The sequence below is a fragment of the Peromyscus californicus genome, unplaced genomic scaffold (assembly GCF_007827085.1).
Source record: "Peromyscus californicus insignis strain IS unplaced genomic scaffold, ASM782708v3 Scaffold_2__1_contigs__length_46816999, whole genome shotgun sequence".
Taxonomy (NCBI): Eukaryota; Metazoa; Chordata; class Mammalia; order Rodentia; family Cricetidae; genus Peromyscus; species Peromyscus californicus.
This window is the reverse complement of record NW_026294540.1, coordinates 28,818,383-28,835,523: the sequence shown is the minus strand read 5'-3', so window position 1 is coordinate 28,835,523 and position 17,141 is coordinate 28,818,383. Positions and strand designations below refer to the sequence as shown.

General features: G+C 50.9%; 3 protein-coding genes across 6 annotated transcripts; 2 read left to right on the top strand and 1 right to left on the bottom strand.

Annotated features, from left to right (window-relative positions):
* The first annotated feature begins 58 nt into the window (after positions 1–58).
* Positions 59–3,120, top strand: Cops6 (COP9 signalosome subunit 6). Its single transcript, XM_052754135.1, has 10 exons — positions 59–203; positions 411–533; positions 728–859; positions 1,239–1,327; positions 1,420–1,482; positions 1,859–1,906; positions 2,261–2,375; positions 2,453–2,545; positions 2,640–2,740; positions 2,873–3,120. The coding sequence occupies exons 1-10, from the start codon at positions 74–76 to the stop codon at positions 3,011–3,013; spliced, it is 1,035 nt and encodes a 344-aa protein (XP_052610095.1). The 5' UTR covers positions 59–73; the 3' UTR covers positions 3,014–3,120.
* A 716-nt stretch (positions 3,121–3,836) lies between these two features.
* Positions 3,837–11,673, bottom strand: Mcm7 (minichromosome maintenance complex component 7). Of its 3 annotated transcripts, none has more exons than XM_052754118.1 (15): positions 11,522–11,673; positions 10,115–10,194; positions 9,208–9,372; positions 8,724–8,848; positions 8,471–8,651; positions 8,039–8,176; positions 7,560–7,709; positions 7,279–7,393; positions 7,064–7,195; positions 6,753–6,836; positions 6,251–6,644; positions 5,905–5,988; positions 5,179–5,347; positions 4,322–4,431; positions 3,837–4,161 (listed from the first exon to the last, which is right to left on the bottom strand). In XM_052754118.1, exons 1-15 carry the CDS (start codon positions 11,550–11,552, stop codon positions 3,960–3,962), a joined length of 2,160 nt encoding a protein of 719 aa, XP_052610078.1. In that variant the 5' UTR covers positions 11,553–11,673; the 3' UTR covers positions 3,837–3,959. The 3 variants fall into 3 exon arrangements, with proteins under 3 accessions (XP_052610078.1, XP_052610080.1, XP_052610079.1); XM_052754120.1 differs by lacking the exon at positions 11,522–11,673 and adding an exon at positions 10,580–10,606; XM_052754119.1 differs by lacking the exon at positions 11,522–11,673 and adding an exon at positions 10,530–10,573.
* Positions 11,674–11,811: 138 nt separating this feature from the next.
* On the top strand, positions 11,812–17,141 carry Ap4m1 (adaptor related protein complex 4 subunit mu 1). Of its 2 annotated transcripts, XM_052754128.1 has the most exons (15): positions 11,813–12,045; positions 12,138–12,226; positions 12,595–12,701; positions 12,780–12,876; positions 13,807–13,917; positions 14,002–14,082; positions 14,757–14,819; positions 14,912–14,978; positions 15,068–15,121; positions 15,232–15,338; positions 15,435–15,529; positions 15,782–15,826; positions 16,536–16,586; positions 16,677–16,788; positions 16,881–17,141. In XM_052754128.1, the coding sequence occupies exons 1-15, from the start codon at positions 11,988–11,990 to the stop codon at positions 17,103–17,105; spliced, it is 1,362 nt and encodes a 453-aa protein (XP_052610088.1). In that variant the 5' UTR covers positions 11,813–11,987; the 3' UTR covers positions 17,106–17,141. The 2 variants fall into 2 exon arrangements, with proteins under 2 accessions (XP_052610089.1, XP_052610088.1); XM_052754129.1 differs by lacking the exon at positions 14,757–14,819 and having other exon boundaries at positions 11,812–12,045.

Below are 17,141 nucleotides of genomic sequence, written 5' to 3'. Positions count from 1 at the left end.
ACTTTCGGGCATCCAGGGCTAACAAGTACTGGCAGATGCCCCGCCCTTCAGCAGCACCAAGCACATACTGAGCATGCGCCGCTCGCCGACGGAAGCCGGGAAGGAAGGGGGCGGGCCGTGGCTGGCGGGCGCGGGGAAAATGGCGGCGGCGGCGGCGGCGAACGGGAGCGGAGGCAGCAGCGGCATGGAGGTGGATGCAGCAGGTAACGGGCTGTGCGGAGCGACTTCTGGAGTCTCCCTTGCGGAGTATCTTGAGTACTTCTTAAGCCTGGGGGAAGCAACATCTCTCCCAGGATAACTTGCGGGCAGGGATGGACGGCCCGGCTCTGCCGGTCCCTTACTCCCATGTCTAGGAGAGAATGTGTGGGCCCGAGCTTTCACCCGCTATGTTTTCCTTTCACCTTTAACAGTGCCCAGCGTGATGGCCTCCGGAGTGACTGGGAGTGTTTCTGTCGCTCTCCATCCCCTTGTCATCCTCAACATCTCAGACCACTGGATCCGCATGCGCTCCCAGGAGGGGCGGCCTATGCAGGGTGAGTGTGAGTGTTGTGTGTAAATCTCAAACCCTCCTCTTGGAGACCTCCTCCAATCACTTTTCCCCTGCCTCCCCTTTCTTCCAAATTAGTTTCCCCAATCATTGATCCACACTGACCTCAGAGCCTGGTTATTAGGAAAGGTTTTGGCTGCCTGTACCTCACCTGTTTTCCGTGTGCTTCTCTCCTCTCAGTGATTGGGGCTTTGATCGGGAAGCAGGAGGGGCGGAATATCGAAGTGATGAACTCCTTTGAGCTGCTGTCCCACACCGTGGAAGAGAAGATTATCATTGACAAGGAATATTATTACACCAAGGAGGAGCAGTGTGAGAGGGGAATGGAAGTGGGTGGGAAAGAGAAGTGGGAAGATTTTTTTGTTTGGTTTGGTTTTAAGATAAAAGGGTTGGGGATGTAGGACAGTGGGTAGAGTGCTTGCCCTAACATGCAGGAAGCCCAGAGTTCAGTCCTCAAGAACCATATAAACCAGGAGGTGGAGGCAGGAGGATCAGAAGTAAAAGGTTATCTTCAGCAAGTAAAGGATGAGAGATGGCAGAATAGAAAGGTCTTTATTCTAAACGGAGCCAAAATTTGAGGAGGGAGGGAAGAGCTGGTGAGGAAAAAAAAAAAAAAAAGAAATACATGAAGTCCATCAAACTAAGGAAGAGAGGTTTAAAGAAATATTGTTTACTCTGGCCCCTTCTCCAGTTAAACAGGTGTTCAAGGAGCTGGAGTTTCTGGGTTGGTATACCACAGGGGGGCCGCCTGACCCCTCCGACATCCACGTCCATAAGCAGGTACAGGCTCAAATGTGCACATGTTGGGAAAGAGAGCAGAAGATGAGGGGAAGAAAAATTGACTTTTTTCTGGGACCTGTCTTTTCTTCCAGGTATGCGAGATCATTGAGAGTCCCCTCTTTCTGAAGTTGAACCCCATGACCAAGCACACAGATGTGAGTATTGCTGGGTCCCCTTTGTCTTGATCATCTACCACTATGTCTGCGTTTTATCCTCTTGCTCTGCTGTAATTTACTCTGTGGCATCATCTGTATTAGAGAATGCTTGAGTTGAACCTCCATGCTGCAATTTCCCCATCAGGTGTATGACATCATCTCTGAAGTGGCATTTTCATATGTAATGTGGGTAAAACCTATCCAGTAGGTTTTTGGGGAAATTAGAGAGAAAATGTGAGCCAAGTGTGGTGACACACTTAATCTTAGCACTCAAGAGGTTGAGGCAGGAGGATTGTGAGTTCAAGGCCAGCCTGGCACGTGTGTAAGTTGAAGTACATTTGCCCTTAGTAAGTTGCTGTCTCTATTTGTTTTACAGCTTCCTGTCAGCGTTTTTGAGTCTGTCATCGATATAATCAATGGAGAGGTAATATCTACCCTGCAGCCTTCAAATCCTGCTTTTAGTCTGTTTCCTGCATGCCATGCACATGTGTGCAGTCACAGGACAACCCTGGGTGTCCGTCCCAGCTTTCTACTGTGTTTGAGACAGGATCTCTTGTTTGCCAGGCTGGTTGGCCTGTGAACTTCTGGGAATTCTGTCTCTCCTTCCCATCTTGCTGTAGGAGTGGGATGTCTACCACATCTAGCTTAGTGTGGGTTCTGAGGATCTAAACACAGGTCCTCAGATTTATGCTGCAAGTGCTTTCTACCCGCTCAGCCATCTGCCCAGCCCTGTTTCCCGATTCTGACTCTCCCTGTGTGGGAACCCTTTACCCTGCAGGCCACAATGCTGTTTGCTGAGCTCACTTATACGCTGGCTACTGAGGAAGCTGAACGTATCGGTGTAGACCATGTGGCCCGGATGACAGCAACAGGCAGTGGGGAGAATTCCACTGGTAAGGGAGGTGAATTCTTTGGAAGTGTGGGTGGTTGTGGTCACGTACCTTCTTTCATTCGCCCTGTTCCCCTGCAGTGGCTGAACACCTGATAGCTCAGCATAGTGCCATCAAGATGCTGCACAGCCGTGTGAAGCTCATTTTAGAATATGTCAAGGCCTCTGAAGCAGGTAGGACAGGTGCCTCTCTGTCATTTTTAACTGTTTTCCTCCTTCCTGGAGAAGTGACAGCATCCACATCAGTGCAGCCTCATTTTACCCTTAGGAGAGGTTCCCTTCAACCATGAGATCCTGCGGGAGGCCTACGCCCTATGTCACTGCCTTCCGGTTCTCAGCACAGACAAGTTCAAGACAGACTTTTATGATGTGAGTGTTAATACCCTCGATGGGGAGGTGGGGCTCACACCATTACTCTTGCAGGCAGGAGGTGAAATTCAGTTGTCCTTGGCCCTAATGTGAGGGATCCCTGGGGAACTGGTTCTCTCTGTTCCCTCCCAGCAATGCAATGATGTGGGGCTCATGGCCTACCTCGGCACCATCACCAAAACGTGCAACACAATGAACCAGTTTGTGAACAAGTTCAACGTCCTCTACGACCGACAAGGCATCGGCAGGCGAATGAGGGGACTGTTTTTCTGATGAAGGTTCTGGAAGGGATGATGTACAGGGCTCAGACAACTGTTCATTGGGACTGGGCACTACATTCCCTTTAGAGAAACTGTCATTAATAAAAGAGCAGCCCCTTAGCAGCCCTTCCAGTGGCTTTGTCCTACCAGTCACCACATTGGTTTCTCAACTTGGAATCCAGGCAGCCTTGCTCAGAGGCAGAATCCATTCATGCGCACTTCTCAACCACCTACCCACCTTTTAATGACTTGAGGTGACCTTGTCTGGATAGACAGAATGTGGTAGGACTACTTGCTTGCTTCCAGTTCTGTGGTATCAATTTACATAGGCCAGTCCACAGAAATGAAATGACTGCTTTCCGAGCTCGAAAGGGGAGGGATACCAAGCCTGTCTTTGTAATTGTGGATAACTCAAATCCTTGGTCCTATGGACAATGAAAAGTACCAAGGGGAATGATTTCTTCACATCTCAGCCTTAACACTTCAACCCACTGTAAGACTCCCACCTAAGTCATTTCTTGTGCCAGGTGCTACTTTTTATGTCATCCTTCATCTCCCATTTCACCACCCTCTGAGGGAGGTGGGGATTTAAAAAAGATGGCCACAGTGGGAACATTTCAAGAAGTGAGTGGGCCCGAGGCACTGCACCTCAGCTTGAATAGCACACAGTAAGGCTCAGGACTTTAGAGTAGGAGAAAAAGTAGCAAGAACCCTACAGGCTCCACTCAGTCCTTGCCACACCCTAGTTACACGGGCAAGGTAGAATAAACTTGCATTGGAATCACGGTGTTAGCCCACCCCCCCAATGCTATCTTAACAAGCCAGGCCCAAACAGGAAGTATTCAAAACACTTTATTAACAGCAGAATAAAAAAGTGCAGCATAGGAAAATGGGATCTTCATCTCTGGGGCATCCAGGGCATTCTCTGGGGTGGGCAGCAGGGCCTTCAAAGCTGGCTATCAGACAAAAGTGATCCGTGTCCGAGAAGTATTGACCTGCCAGACATTTAGCTCCTCATATTCATCCAGAGCTGCCTGGAATTGGGCTGGTGTGAAACCACGTGATATGCAGCGCTGCTCAGCCTCAGAAAAACGGACACTTCGTCCCCCTGAGACCAATTCACGGACTGTGGCAAATATCACATCTGCTGGCCTCTGGGTCCTGAAACACATGGATGGAAAATGTCAGGAGGCAGGGCTAAGCAAACAGAATAGCAATCAACATTAAAATCCTCAGGTCAAACTTGTATGTTTATGAGTGTAGAAACTAGTGACCAGCTCAATAAAGTCAAGTGGCCCAATTTCATTCTTAAGATACTCACCTAGATGTTTGTCCCCTTTCACCTAGAAGGGAGTCTTTTGACATCTCCATCAGCCTTATGGCTTCATTTACATCTTCCTTTTCCACAATGTCTACCATCCGGAGGCGAGCCTAGGGGGGAAGGCAGGGACAAGATGGGGATGGGAGGGGAGGAGGGGGATGAAGTCAAAAAGCTTCTTTGCTCCAGCTTTAAGGCTGGGCAAGCCATGTTTGCCTACTCATAGAACAAAAGTGGGGCCTCTTCCCTGCCCCCCACATCTGCAGTGTTGGGCCGGCACTGTCAGACCGAGACAAGTGCAATGCCCAGGGCAGCTTCCAGCAATTGCCCAAGTCTCCGCCTCTCAACACTGGCCAGTCCCGGTGGGTGTTCATCTGTCCTGTGAGGGAGACCAGACCCTTCTGAACTCCACTAGGTTCCCCATCATGACAAATGGAGCCTGGGGAGCTCAGCTAGGGCCACTGTCAGAGAGGTTGTGTCCTGGGGGCTCGGGAAGTGCTAGCTCAGCAGTAGGTCAGGTAATTACACTACCTGCACGAACAGCACTTTGGAGCCCCCATGACTAAGGTCCAAGAGGGAAGGACAGAATGGAGATTTCTAAGACCATGTACCTAGGACATTTCTGCCCCTCTTGGATTTAAGTAGCAAGCAGCCTTTCCCTCCGTGGCTGTTGTACGTGCCCTGCTGGAGCAGCAAGTACCCACAGTGCGGTAGCACAGAGAGGACCACTATCTGCACTGTCAGCACTTTAGCCCCAGCAGGGCTGGTGGGAGGGAGGGAGGAGGCAGCCTGAGGGCCACCATTAAGGTGAGGTGGCAGGCAAGGGTCAGCCTTCCAGCTGACAGGGACACAGCACTCACCAGAGCAGTAGAAAGTCGGAGAATGGCCAGCAGGGTCCGGGCAGAAGTATAGGTGGCATCCTTACTGGCCCGGGCCTCTCGCCTCATCTCCACATATGCTGCTGTGATGTAGTCAGCCAGAGATTCAGGCACTGTGGGCTGCCTCTCTTGGCACATGGCTATGTACCGTCTGTGGGAAACAAGGCTTGTGGGAAAGCAGAACGCAGCCTGCTTTATGTATTCCCTACTTAATACTCCATGCAGGAGGTGGATAGCTATTTGCTTGGGCATCTCTGAGGGACTTCTCCAAACAGGGCTGCCAGTGCTCAAGTAACTTCCAGGTTTTTAGGAAAATGACATTTGCAAAAGCAACACAAATCCATCTGCACTGGGATGACCTAGCCCCCCCGAACGTGTCACAAAGGAGAAAGACTTCAGAGACCTGGTGAAAAGAATTTAGAAACCTGAAGATCACGGAGATGCTGAGCCATAGCTATGCCACAGGAGCAGACATGGCCAAGAAGCTGTACCCGCCTCACCTCAAGGACAACATGATGAAGAATGTATGGGGTAGGGGGTAATTTTTGGAGACATTGCCAAAAGATCTCTAAAGATCCTCTTGTCTCTACAGTAGCTAGGATTATAGCCTGCTGCTTCATCGCCCCAAGCCAGAAAAACAACTTCTGATGATGCCTTGCCTTGTACGGCTAGGCTACAAAGTGAGCCCTTGGTTTACTCCCTACCTACCTCATAAGCTTCATGTCCAAAGGTTCAAACTGGGCAGGGGGCTGCCGGCTGTGCTGGTGGACATAGGTGATGTGCTGGGCCAACCTGGAGAGAACACAGGCAACATTAAGAACAATATACCTTAAAGTTCTGACTCAGGACCCCTTCTTAGCCCCACCTCTTCTACATAACATGGCAGAGACAGGCCTCCCAGGAAACCCTCAACATCTTCCATCTCCCTAGTAACTATAGACAAGAATAGTATTTGATGTGTTCACGCAGACAAGTTGAGTGGCTTTCTGATTTTACCTTCCTCCCTGCAAACCACTAAAATGGGCTGTCTCTATGGGTATTGTACTTTATTCACCGGAGGTCATTGTCTCGGTCAGGCCGGTCCTGAATCAGCCAGAGAAGGTCAAATCGGGAAAGAAGAGCAGCGGGAAGCTGTATGTTCTGCTCTAAGCTTCGGCGGGGGTTGTATCGCCCATAGGCAGGGTTGGCAGCAGCCAGGATAGAGCATCGGGCATTCAGTGTGGTGAGAATTCCTGCCTTGGCAATGGAGATGGTCTGCTGCTCCATGACCTCATGGATGGCTGTGCGGTCGGCTTCGGCCATTTTGTCAAACTCATCAATGCAGCACACACCCTGGTCAGCCAGCACCAGGGCACCACCCTCTAAGGTGAGTTCCCCACTCACAGAGTCTCTCAGCACAGCTGCTGTCAGCCCCACTCCAGAGGAGCCCCGGCCTGTTGTGTACTGACCTGCAAAGAGAAACAGCAGACTGTTGAAGGAAGGAACCACTTGCCCAGGCCTTCCAGAGGCCTTAGTGTTTCAAACAAACACAAAGCCCTATCCCTGCCCATACTCACTTCGTGGGGCCAGACGATCAATATAAGATAGGAGCTGAGATTTGGCCACACCAGGATCTCCCATAAGGCAGATGTGAATATTTCCTAGAAAATGGAAAGGAAACCTAAATGACATGCTCATCCTAAGTTGTCGACCAACAGAGAAGAGCACTTGAGACCTGGTTCCCCTCCCAAACCCCTACTATTTCTTCTAAGACATCAACAACCGTGAAGTCAAGTCATCAACTCCTAAGTTGTCCTTCACAGAACACTTACTCATCGGATCCCTTCTCACCCCCCAAACAACTCCCAGTCTCTCCTTTGTCCCTTACCCCTGATCTTCATGCCTTGAGGAGACTGGTCTACACCACCCACCAGCAGCAGCAACAGTGCCTTCTTCACATCTTCGTGCCCGTAGATCTCCGGAGCAATAGAAGCAGCCAGCTTTTCATAGAAATCCTCCTCTGCAGAAAGTTAAGCCATTGCATTTCCCGAGACAAAAGCTAGGATAAAACTCCGCTATCGGCTCAACCTTGTGGCCCCTCACCTGCAATCTGCTTCAGCTCCTCCCGGCTCAGCTCTCCGGCCCCAGCTGCGTCATCCTCACTTTTAGTCATCTTCACAATCCGGTGGGCTTCCAGGAATGTTTCTGAGAGTAAACCCTGGGCAGAAGAATGGCTTCCCTTTAACCGTCCATCACCAGAACCCCTAAGAGTTTCTTAACAACCACAAGTTCCATCTGACTGGTTTTACTTTTCTAAGGGTGTGAAGACAGTAAGTGGGTGGATGAGTGGAACGGAACTATTCCCTCATTTCAAACTCCCTCACCTGTGCCATCTGTTGGAATCCTGTCCTCAGGATTGGCAAGAAGATTCCAGTGACACTGACATGGTCACCAGGCTGGGCAGTCCTTGTGTTCTCTCCTTGTAAAACCACTGTGATGCTACGAGGGATATTCCCCACAGGAACTTGATCACTCTAGGAGGTTGGGTCAGAGCACAGGACATGAGACAAGGAGAAAAGTGAGGCAGACAGGAACCTGACCCATAGACCATTGCCTCAGAAGCCAATTCTATGGTAAGACTCAGCAGCCCAGCCTAGAAGACTCCAGGAGGGAAGCCGAGCTCTTATCTTCCAACTCAACCAGAAAATTTCAATCACTTCTCGACTTTCTGCCTAAAAGCAAGCATGAAAACTTCTAGTTTAACCTTGTTCCCACTATAGATGACTTCTCTCCCCCAGCCCTTCACTCCTCTTTCTTTCTTCCATTTCACAACCATGGCAGGATTCACCTCCCCCAAACTCACATGTTCTTGAATCTTCATTTCCTGGAACTTAACAAATTTGGAACCACGAGTCTGCAGGTATAACCGCCCTCCTGAGCGGTTGGTTTGGCACTCCTGGCTGGGGCACATGATCAGAGGCATGAAGGTGGGAGACTGAATCTAGAAAGGAACGGAAATAGGAAATCAAAACAATCACCACAGGAATCATTCCTGCTGTGACAAGACATTCTGAAAGTGTAAGAACCCATTGAAATATTCTGAGTCAAGCAGAGACATTGATAAAACAAAATGACTAGAGATCAGATCACTACCAAAGAATTAAAAATGAATCCTGCAGCAACTGTTGCAATAGTCAGAGAGAGAAAATGACAGATTATAATCAGTGAAACAATTACTTATTTCAAGAACAATGAACCCAGACAAGTATTTTCTTGTTCCCTACTGTATACATACCGGCTGGTAAGTCTCTGCCCCACACTGATCACAAGTATATGTGGCCACCACCATCCGGGGCTTGACTTCAGAGACACGAGTGACAATCCCACGCACGGTTACCAATTTCCCCACAGAGTCAGCCCGCACTTCCCGGATCACCCGAGGCTTGCTGCTACTTGGGCCTTGGAAATACAACTCGCTAAGAGAAGGAAACGTTTGTCAGCAAAGTCCTGGAGAACAAGTCCCCAATCTTGCCCACCAAGACACTCACAATCTCCGCATGAGCTCGGAAGGATACTGGTTTTGAGGGTTCCGGACTGCCCCTGGGTCTCTGCTCCGCTGTTCCATCATCAGTCGGTGCTCAATGTAAACATCCAGGACATCTTTATTCACCACCTAAAAACAGGAAACGTGCCGGGCGGTGGTGGCACACATCTTTAATCCCAGCACTTGGGAGGCAGAGCCAGGCGGATCTCTGTGAGTTCGAGGCCAGCCTGGGCTACCAAGTGAGTTCCAGGGAGGCGCAAAGGAAACGTGAGGGGCAAGATAGAAAGAGTAGGCCAGGTGGTGGTGGCTCACGCCTTTAATCCCAGCATTCAGGAGGCAGAGCCAGGCAGATTCCAGTGAGTTCGAGGTCAGCCTGGTCTACAGAGCGAGTTCCAGAACAGGCACCAAAGCTACAGAGAAACCCTGTCTTGAAAAACCAAAAAGTATAGCGGGCACCAGGCAGGTGAGCTCAGAAACCAGCAACCTACCTCCTTCTCCTTGTACTCAGGCAGAAGCTCTTGTACAACATCAGCAAACAGCTTTGAGTAGCGCTTGGCATTCTCGCAAATTGAGTCGACCAACTCAGGGTCATCTTCAGCGACATCATCTAGGTCCACGTACAATGCCACTTGCTCCCGATGAGCCAGATGAACCTGAGGCAAGGAAAAGACAGTAATACTACTTTAGGGTCAAGTTTACCTCACCTACAAAAACTCATCTAAGTCACTGGCCATCCCCCAGAAGAAAGAACACAGTAGAGAGCTACTTTTCAGCTCTGAAGAAAACTTTCCAAACTCATGAATGTGGTGGTAACCGACATAGCAGGCAAGTGCTGGTAATCCCAGTGCTTAGGATACCCAAGACAGGAAGCCAGGAGCTCACAGCCAACCCCAGCTATGTAACTACAGAAGGTGTTCCCAAAGCCAGTTCAGGCCACACAAACACTATTTCTAAAAACCAAGAGCTATGCCGGGCGGTGGTGGCGCACGCCTTTAATCCCAGCACTCGGGAGGCAGAGGCAGGCGGATCTCTGTGAGTTCGAGGCCAGCCTGGGCTACCAAGTGAGTTCCAGGAAAGGCGCAAAGCTACACAGAGAAACCCTGTCTCGAAACCCCCCCCCCCAAAAACAAACAAACAAAAAAAACCAAGAGCTAGGAATGGGAGAGATGACTCAATGGGTTAGGCACTTGCCATCCTGCCTGAAGAACAGAGTTTGAACTCCAGAACCCACATGGTGGGAGAATGGACCTCCACACATACACAAATATAACTTAAACAGTTAAGAAAAAGACAAAACCCAAAGCTAAAATGAAGACTTTCTACAAACAAGGTAGGCCACCTTGTACAAGTTCTTATATGCCACCCCAACTCCCCATAACCAATCCTGGGACTTACCAACTGGGTTCCATACTTGAATTGCTTCTTTCCAAGTTCATCATCATAATAAAACTCTTGCAGGAACTTCTTAACTTTTTCTACAAACAAATGTAAAATCAAAAACAAATCTTTGAGCACAGCGAGGTGTAAAGGCCACTGCTGCCAAGCCTGATGGTCAGAGTTCAATCCCTGGTGCCCACCCACAGGTTGAAAGAGAACCGACTCCCGAGGCTGCCTAACACCCACGTGTAAGCCGTGATATACTCGTGCAGCACACGCGCGCGGTCCCACACACAATAGTGTACCAAATATTCCAGACACAAGCTTCCTTTCGGATTCTTTACTTCAAGTTCTTAACGGAAACCTAAGAAACCCACTTCCAATTAAGACGGGACCTGTGAGCTAATTAAATGAACATTCAAAACAAGCCTACCTAGTTCTCCCCAAAGTAGGCAGTACTCCTTTGCACAAGTCTGCTTTTACCTGGGGAAGAACACAGGTCCCCGGGCAGTTACAAGAGTGAGTCTTACTCCAACGTTCCCAAGAGAATTTCACTCACTGCCTTAGTTAAGAATCTCAGGTTCTTCAATTCTCTCAGCTCGCACACAATCGACTCTCGGCTCTCCTTCCACCAGTACAACTCTTTTTTTTTCTTCTGCTCCCGCCGGGACGTCCGCCACTAGGCCTCCTCTGCACCCCACACCCCGCTCCCGCCACTGCTTCCGCTCTTAGTAAACAAAGAAGCACATGGGCCCGGATTCCAGCCGCCTCACAGCCCAGGATTCCTCCGCCCGAGGCGGGTGGCCGTGCGGCGATTGGCCAGCACGCCGAAGGGCCACTCGGGTCCACTTCACTGCCACCTCTCGCCGCCGGGCGCTCAGTCTCCCGACTCCAGGCACGCCCCTACCCACGGCAGCGACCTCCGAGGCCACCGCGCGGAAGGACACTGTTTACACACGACACTCCCTCCGATGGAGTAGCGCCACTTCCGTCCGCCTCTACTTCCGCTTGGAGGGCGGCCTAAAACAACCAATCCCGGCGCGTAGCGGCCGGGCAAGCCCCGCCTCCGAACTCCGGCGCGTCTCGAGTGGACGCGGGAATTCTCTAGCGCCCCAAAGCGCAGAGGCAGGCCCGGTTTCCCGGGGCCTCCGGCCATGTACTGAAGGTTCCACGTCACCCAGCTGTCTCTCTGGAGCGCCCCTCCTCTTCGTGGCCTCCGCTGGGTCCTCCCCCTCACACAACCACAGCACCTTCTCCAATCAGGATTGCTTCCATCCTGATGCCCGCTACACTTGTCTCGGGCGCAGTCCGCCTGTCCCCAGAGCCACAGACCCCAGCTCCCCTCAAGACGCCAGCTTCCCTCAACAGGTGTCGGTGGAGAAGCTTCCCTCGGAGGACGCCAATCCCAGCCCTAGAGCCTATCACCTTTCTCGATCGCGTAGTCCTTAAGCGCCATCGCTGCCGGGGACCGTGCGACAGGAGCGGGCGAGCTGAGAAGTCTCACTCTGGGGAAGCACAGAACGAGCGCGCGGCGCGATGCAGCCGACCAACCGAAATTGGCGCGAAACGTCCATACCCACGTGACTCGTGCCGCTGAGGACGGGCCAATCAGACAGGGGGCTCCTAACCGCTGCCGGCAACCAACTTTATCCAATCACTGGACGAGTCTGGGTTGAATGACAGGGGGCGAGAGGGGCGGGCCGGAGGGAGATGGCCGAGCCCAGGCGGGTTGGGCACCCGGTTTCCCGCGGTTCAAAATTACTGCTCGCCCGTGTGGGTGTGGGAGGAGTGTTTCTTAAAGCGCCAGCCTCCCTGCGTCCTTTTGTTCCGCGACCGCAGGGCGGGGTGGGTTCAACTTTCACCGTCTTCTCGTCTGTCCTCCAGAACGGCCATGATTTCCCAGTTCTTCATTCTGTCCTCCAAGGGGGACCCGCTCATCTACAAAGACTGTATCCTTGACCGGCGAGACGGAGTGGAGTAGCTGATAGAAATCGAGCCCAGAGTCATTCTGTGTCGCCCGTGTCCTTAACTATCCTTCCAGTTCGCGGGGACAGTGGTGGTCGTGATGTGGCCGAGCTCTTTTACCGGAAGCTGACGGGGCTGCCTGGAGGCGAGTCTCCGGTTGTCATGGTAACCACTTGTGGCGGGCAAGCAGGGGCTTAGGACTGTGGAGCTTGATGGGTGCCTCATCTAGATCTCCCTTTCAAGGGCTGCTTGATAGGAAGCTTCCCGGGAGGGGAGGGGTACATTTTTCCAAGTAAGAAAAGTGTATTGAGTGAACAAGACGCCAGAGACAGAGCCTTGCACCCCCATCTCTTGACTGTCAACAACTCTGAGAGGTAGGTTACACATTAGGAGGCCAGGTCTTTGAGAGGTCTCAGGGATCACCCAAAGTCACATTTTCTACTATCACTAGTAGCGACTGTAGGGTGCCATCTCACAGGCTACGTTACTGCAATTCTGGTCTTTTAATGCCTCTCTCCCCAACTCCGCCTCAGTATCATGATGATCGTCATTTCATTCACGTCAGACACAGTGGTCTCTATTTGGTGGCCACAACCTCAGAAAACGTCTCTCCTTTCAGCCTCTTGGAGCTGCTTTCCCGGTGAGTAGGGCTGGGACATCCACCTAAGAAGGAGGACCTGAGAGGTTTATTCACACATACTCAACTATGTCTCCTTAGGTTAGCCACTCTCTTGGGTGACTACTGTGGCTCACTCAGTGAGGGAACCATCTCACGGAATGTGGCTCTTGTTTACGAACTCCTGGATGAAGTGCTGGTAAAGCCCAAAGACTTTCCTCTTTAAAAATTTGATTTTTTCATTTTGTGTGTGTATGTATGTGGTTGCCCACACCACTGCACATGAGTAGAGTTCAGAGGATAACTTGCAGGAGACAGTTTTCTCCTACTGTCTGGGTCCCTGGGATTGAACTCAGGTTGACTGGCTTGGTAGCAAGCACCTTTACCAGCTGAGTGATTGCACAGGATCTCTCTTTCTTTTCTGTTGGACAATCTCGGGTATTGGTCCTTACCTTCTACCTTGTTCCAGACAAGTCTTTTGCTAGTCATGGTGGTGCATGCCTTTAATATACCAGCACCCAGAAGCAGATGGACCACTTTTGATTTTGAGGCAAGCCTGGTCTACAGAATGAGTTTGAGGCCAGCCAAGATTGCATAGCAAGGAGACCTTGTCCCAAAAAATTGGAAAAAGAAGCCAGGTGTGGTGGTGTGCTGGAAAGGCAGAGGCAGGTGAATCTCTGAGTTCAAGGCCAGTCTGTTCTACAGAGTGAATTCTAGAACATCTGGGGCCACACAGAAAAATCCTGTCTTGAAGAACTTGGTGGGGGGTGGGTAGGAAGAAAAAGACAGACAAAAGGCAGGGTCTCTTTGTTTTCCAGTGCACATACACTAAACTAACTAGCCCGCAAGCTTCCGGGGTTCTCCTGTCTCCATCTCCCATCTCCAAATGAGATCACTGGAATTACAGATGTTCGTTATCATGTCCAGCTTTTTTTCACTCGAGTTTTGGGGATTGAGTTCAGGTCCTCACACTTACTGAGCATGCCCTTTACCCACTGCACCATCTCCCCAGCCCCAAGGACTTCCTTCCCTTGTTCCCTGCTACCCTGAAGAAGTGTCCTCTCTTCTAGCGTAGAGTTTTGTGGTTAGGAGGCCAAATCCACTCCGTTCCACTCTTTCTATCCATTAGGATTATGGCTATGTGCAGACTACATCCACGGAAATGCTCCGGAACTTCATCCAAACCGAAGCTGTGGTCAGCAAGCCCTTCAGCCTCTTTGACCTCAGCAGCGTTGGATTGGTCAGTAGCACGGAAAGAGGAGGGGCCAGGAGGGTTGGCTGTGAGCATCAAAGCTGAGGATTGGTTGCCTTGGGTGCTTTACAGTTCGGAGCAGAGACACAGCAGAACAGAGTGGCCCCAAGCAGTGCAGCCAGTCGACCGGTCTTGTCCAGTCGCTCTGACCAGGTAAGAGATCAGTGAGGCCAGACTTGATGATTTTTTTTTTTTTTATTCCTAACACCCAAGAGTCCAAGAGCTTGGCTTATCTCTTCACTCCTTTTTACATGATATTCCTTCCATTATTCCTGGGCTCCTATCCCAGGGCTCTACTTCGACTACCCTGTCCCTTCTACTGCCTCTGTTATGTTTTCCTGTATGTGTATACATGCGGTGCATGCATTTGTGTGGAGGCCAAAGGACTAGGCTTTGGATGTTGTCCTCAGGAATTCCATTCTTCTCTGAGACAGGCCCTTTCATTAGCCTGGAGCTCACTGACTAGGCTGGGCTGGCTGGCCTACCAGTGAGCCTCAGGGATGTGTGTATCTTCACCTCCCTAGTGTAGGTATTACAGGCTCGCATCCCCACACTTGACTTTCACATGGATATGGGGGATCAGACTCAGGTTGTCACATTCACGTGGCGAGCACTTTACTGACTAAGCCATCCCTGTAGTTCCTATTCTTTCGTCTTTTGAGACAGGGTCTCATCAGGTAACCCAGGCTCTCACATTGTAACCCAGGCTGGCCTTGAACTCATGGCAGTCCTTCTACCTCAGCTTCCATGTGTCACCGTGCCTGGCATTGCTTGTCCATTTTAGAACAGGTTTTCAGCCTCCACAACTCACATCCTCTCTTTCTTAGAGCCAAAAGAACGAAGTGTTTTTAGATGTGGTCGAGAGGCTGTCTGTACTGATTGCATCTAATGTAAGTCTGGGTCCGTGTCCCCACACCCCTTGGAGTTGAAGGTAAATGGTAGTTGGGGACAGCGGAGTCTTTAACTTCCTTCCTATCCCCAGGGCTCATTGTTGAAGGTGGATGTCCAAGGAGAGATACGGCTCAAGAGCTTCCTTCCTAGCGGTTCTGGTGAGGACCCATGGTTAAGTGTGGCACGGCTTCCTGGTGATGTGTGCGGTGGTATTGGATGCCCTTTCTCAAGTCCTTTCCTCCCACAGAGATGTACATAGGCTTGACAGAAGAATTTTGTGTGGGAAAGTCAGAACTGAGAGGTAAGGGGAGCATGAGTTTTTTTCCTCTCCATAAATATCATGGAGAGATGTTGGAAATGTCTCTTCCCTTCCAATCACGGGTCGGGAGAGCCATCTTCTTCTCTTTGCAGGATATGGGCCAGGCATCCGAGTTGATGAGGTGTCGTTCCATAGCTCTGTCAATCTGGATGAGTTTGAGTCTCATCGGATCCTCCGCCTGCAGCCACCTCAGGGCGAGGTCAGGTTCAGGGTGGCCCGGTATATTCCATCCACCAGAGGGGAGGGAGGCAGTACCAGGGCAAGACCACGCTGACCTGTTCCTCTCTGGCCTCAGCTGACCGTGATGAGATACCAACTGTCTGATGACCTCCCCTCTCCGCTCCCCTTCCGGCTCTTTCCCTCTGTACAGTGGGACCGAGGTTCAGGCCGGTGAGACTAGTTTTGTGTTTTACAACTCCTCTGAGCCACAGCTTAACATGGAAGGGTTAGGGTTAATATGGAAGGGAGGCAGAGATGATAGCAGGCAGGTTGAAAAAAGTATTGGCTAGTGTTGTTGGGATGGCTTTCAGCCCTTTTCCTTCTTAGGGTACAACTTATACAGCCTCCCCTGGAGGCCCCGGATAAGCAGCCATGGAATGCCAACAGGATACGTTGTAAATAATTGTATGCCACCTTTTCCAGGCTCCAGATTTACCTGAAGTTACGGTGTGACCTGCCACCAAAGAGGTAAGAGTTGGGGCTAGCTAAATTGGGCTTAGTGGTACACACTTATAATCCCAGCCCTTGGGAGACAGAGACAGAAAGATCAGGAGTTTAAGGCCAATCTCAACTACATAGGGAGTTTGAAGCCATAAAGCTCTGTCTCAAAAAACAAAACACAAAAAAGAGTGGGGGCTGGTTCCTCAAGCCCACTTTGACTGTCTAGGACAGGAAACAGGGCCAAGGGCCTGCTAATTCTTCCTGCAGATGTATAAAGCCCTGTAGTGTGGTGTGTGCCTGTAATCCCAGCAGTTGGGAGGCTGAGGCAGGAGAATCACCAGTTTGAAGCCAGTCTGGGCTTCACAGTGAGACCCTGTCTCAAAACAAACCGGTATTTGCATCTACCACCTTTAAATTCCACTTGTGTCAGAGGTTACGGCATTTGGGAAAGGGTTAGAGGAGGGAATGTGTTTGTGCTGAACTCCTGTTGGAACATGAAGGAGAAACAGAGCAGGGGCTGGGGATGCATGTAGAATGCTTGCTTAGTATGCACAAAGCCCTGGGTTTGATCCTCAGCACCACATCAAGTGTAGTGGTGCATTCCTGTAATCCTAGCACTGGAGGAAAGAAACTCAGAAGTTCAAAGTCATCCTAAATTGCACAAGACTGTCTCAAGAACAATGCAAACAGATAAGACACTGCCATCCTGGAGCTGACTCTCTTCTCCTCTTTGCAGCCAAGCTCTCAACATTCATCTGCACCTTCCCCTGCCTCGAGGGGTAGTCAGGTCAGCATGCTTGCTGGGAAGACTCCCTGGGGAGAGCCTCCGTTCTACCAAGGAAGTAGTCACTTAACATCTTCCCTGTCCCCCTTCCAGCCTGTCTCAGGAATTGAGCAGCCCAGATCAGAAGGCAGAGCTGGTAGAAGGAGCCCTCCATTGGGACCTGCCTCGAGTACAAGGAGGCTCTCAGCTCTCAGGCCTTTTCCAGGTATGCATTTTCCCTCCTCACGCACCTTCGGCAACAGCCCAGTCCTGGTGCCAGGTGGCTGTCTAGCCTCCCATCTTCTGTTTTACTTACAGATGGATGTCCCTGGCTCACAGGGGCCTCCCAGCCATGGGCCCTCCCCATCAGCGCCCCCCTTGGGGCTGGGTCCTGCCAGCCTCTCCTTTGAACTCCCTCGGCATACATGCTCTGGCCTCCAGGTGCGCTTCCTCAGGCTGTCCTTTAGTGCCTGTGGCAGTGCCAACCCTCACAAGTGGGTGCGACACCTGAGCCACAGCAACGCCTACGTAATTCGGATTTGAAACTCCCCAAACGAGGATATGGACAGCCAAGTCAGC

What these genes read in the sequence shown, in the direction of transcription:
- Cops6 (XM_052754135.1), top strand. Translation starts at nt 74, where the DNA reads ATGCGCCGCTCGCCGACGGAAGCCGGGAAGGAAGGGGGCGGGCCGTGG. An exon ending in GGAGGGGCGGCCTATGCAGG is followed by an intron (nt 534 to 727) that starts GTGAGTGTGAGT and finishes CTCTCCTCTCAG; the next exon opens with TGATTGGGGCTTTGATCGGG. An exon ending in TCGATATAATCAATGGAGAG is followed by an intron (nt 1,907 to 2,260) that starts GTAATATCTACC and finishes TTTACCCTGCAG; the next exon opens with GCCACAATGCTGTTTGCTGA.
- Mcm7 (XM_052754118.1), bottom strand. Translation starts at nt 11,552, where the DNA reads ATGGCGCTTAAGGACTACGCGATCGAGAAAG. An exon ending in GGAGCTGAAGCAGATTGCAG is followed by an intron (nt 7,196 to 7,278) that starts GTGAGGGGCCAC and finishes AACTTTCTGCAG; the next exon opens with AGGAGGATTTCTATGAAAAG. An exon ending in GAAAGGGGACAAACATCTAG is followed by an intron (nt 4,162 to 4,321) that starts GTGAGTATCTTA and finishes CATGTGTTTCAG; the next exon opens with GACCCAGAGGCCAGCAGATG.
- Ap4m1 (XM_052754128.1), top strand. Translation starts at nt 11,988, where the DNA reads ATGATTTCCCAGTTCTTCATTCTGTCCTCCAAGGGGGACCCGCTCATC. An exon ending in CCCGCTCATCTACAAAGACT is followed by an intron (nt 12,046 to 12,137) that starts GTATCCTTGACC and finishes CTATCCTTCCAG; the next exon opens with TTCGCGGGGACAGTGGTGGT. An exon ending in CTGCCTCGAGGGGTAGTCAG is followed by an intron (nt 16,587 to 16,676) that starts GTCAGCATGCTT and finishes TCCCCCTTCCAG; the next exon opens with CCTGTCTCAGGAATTGAGCA.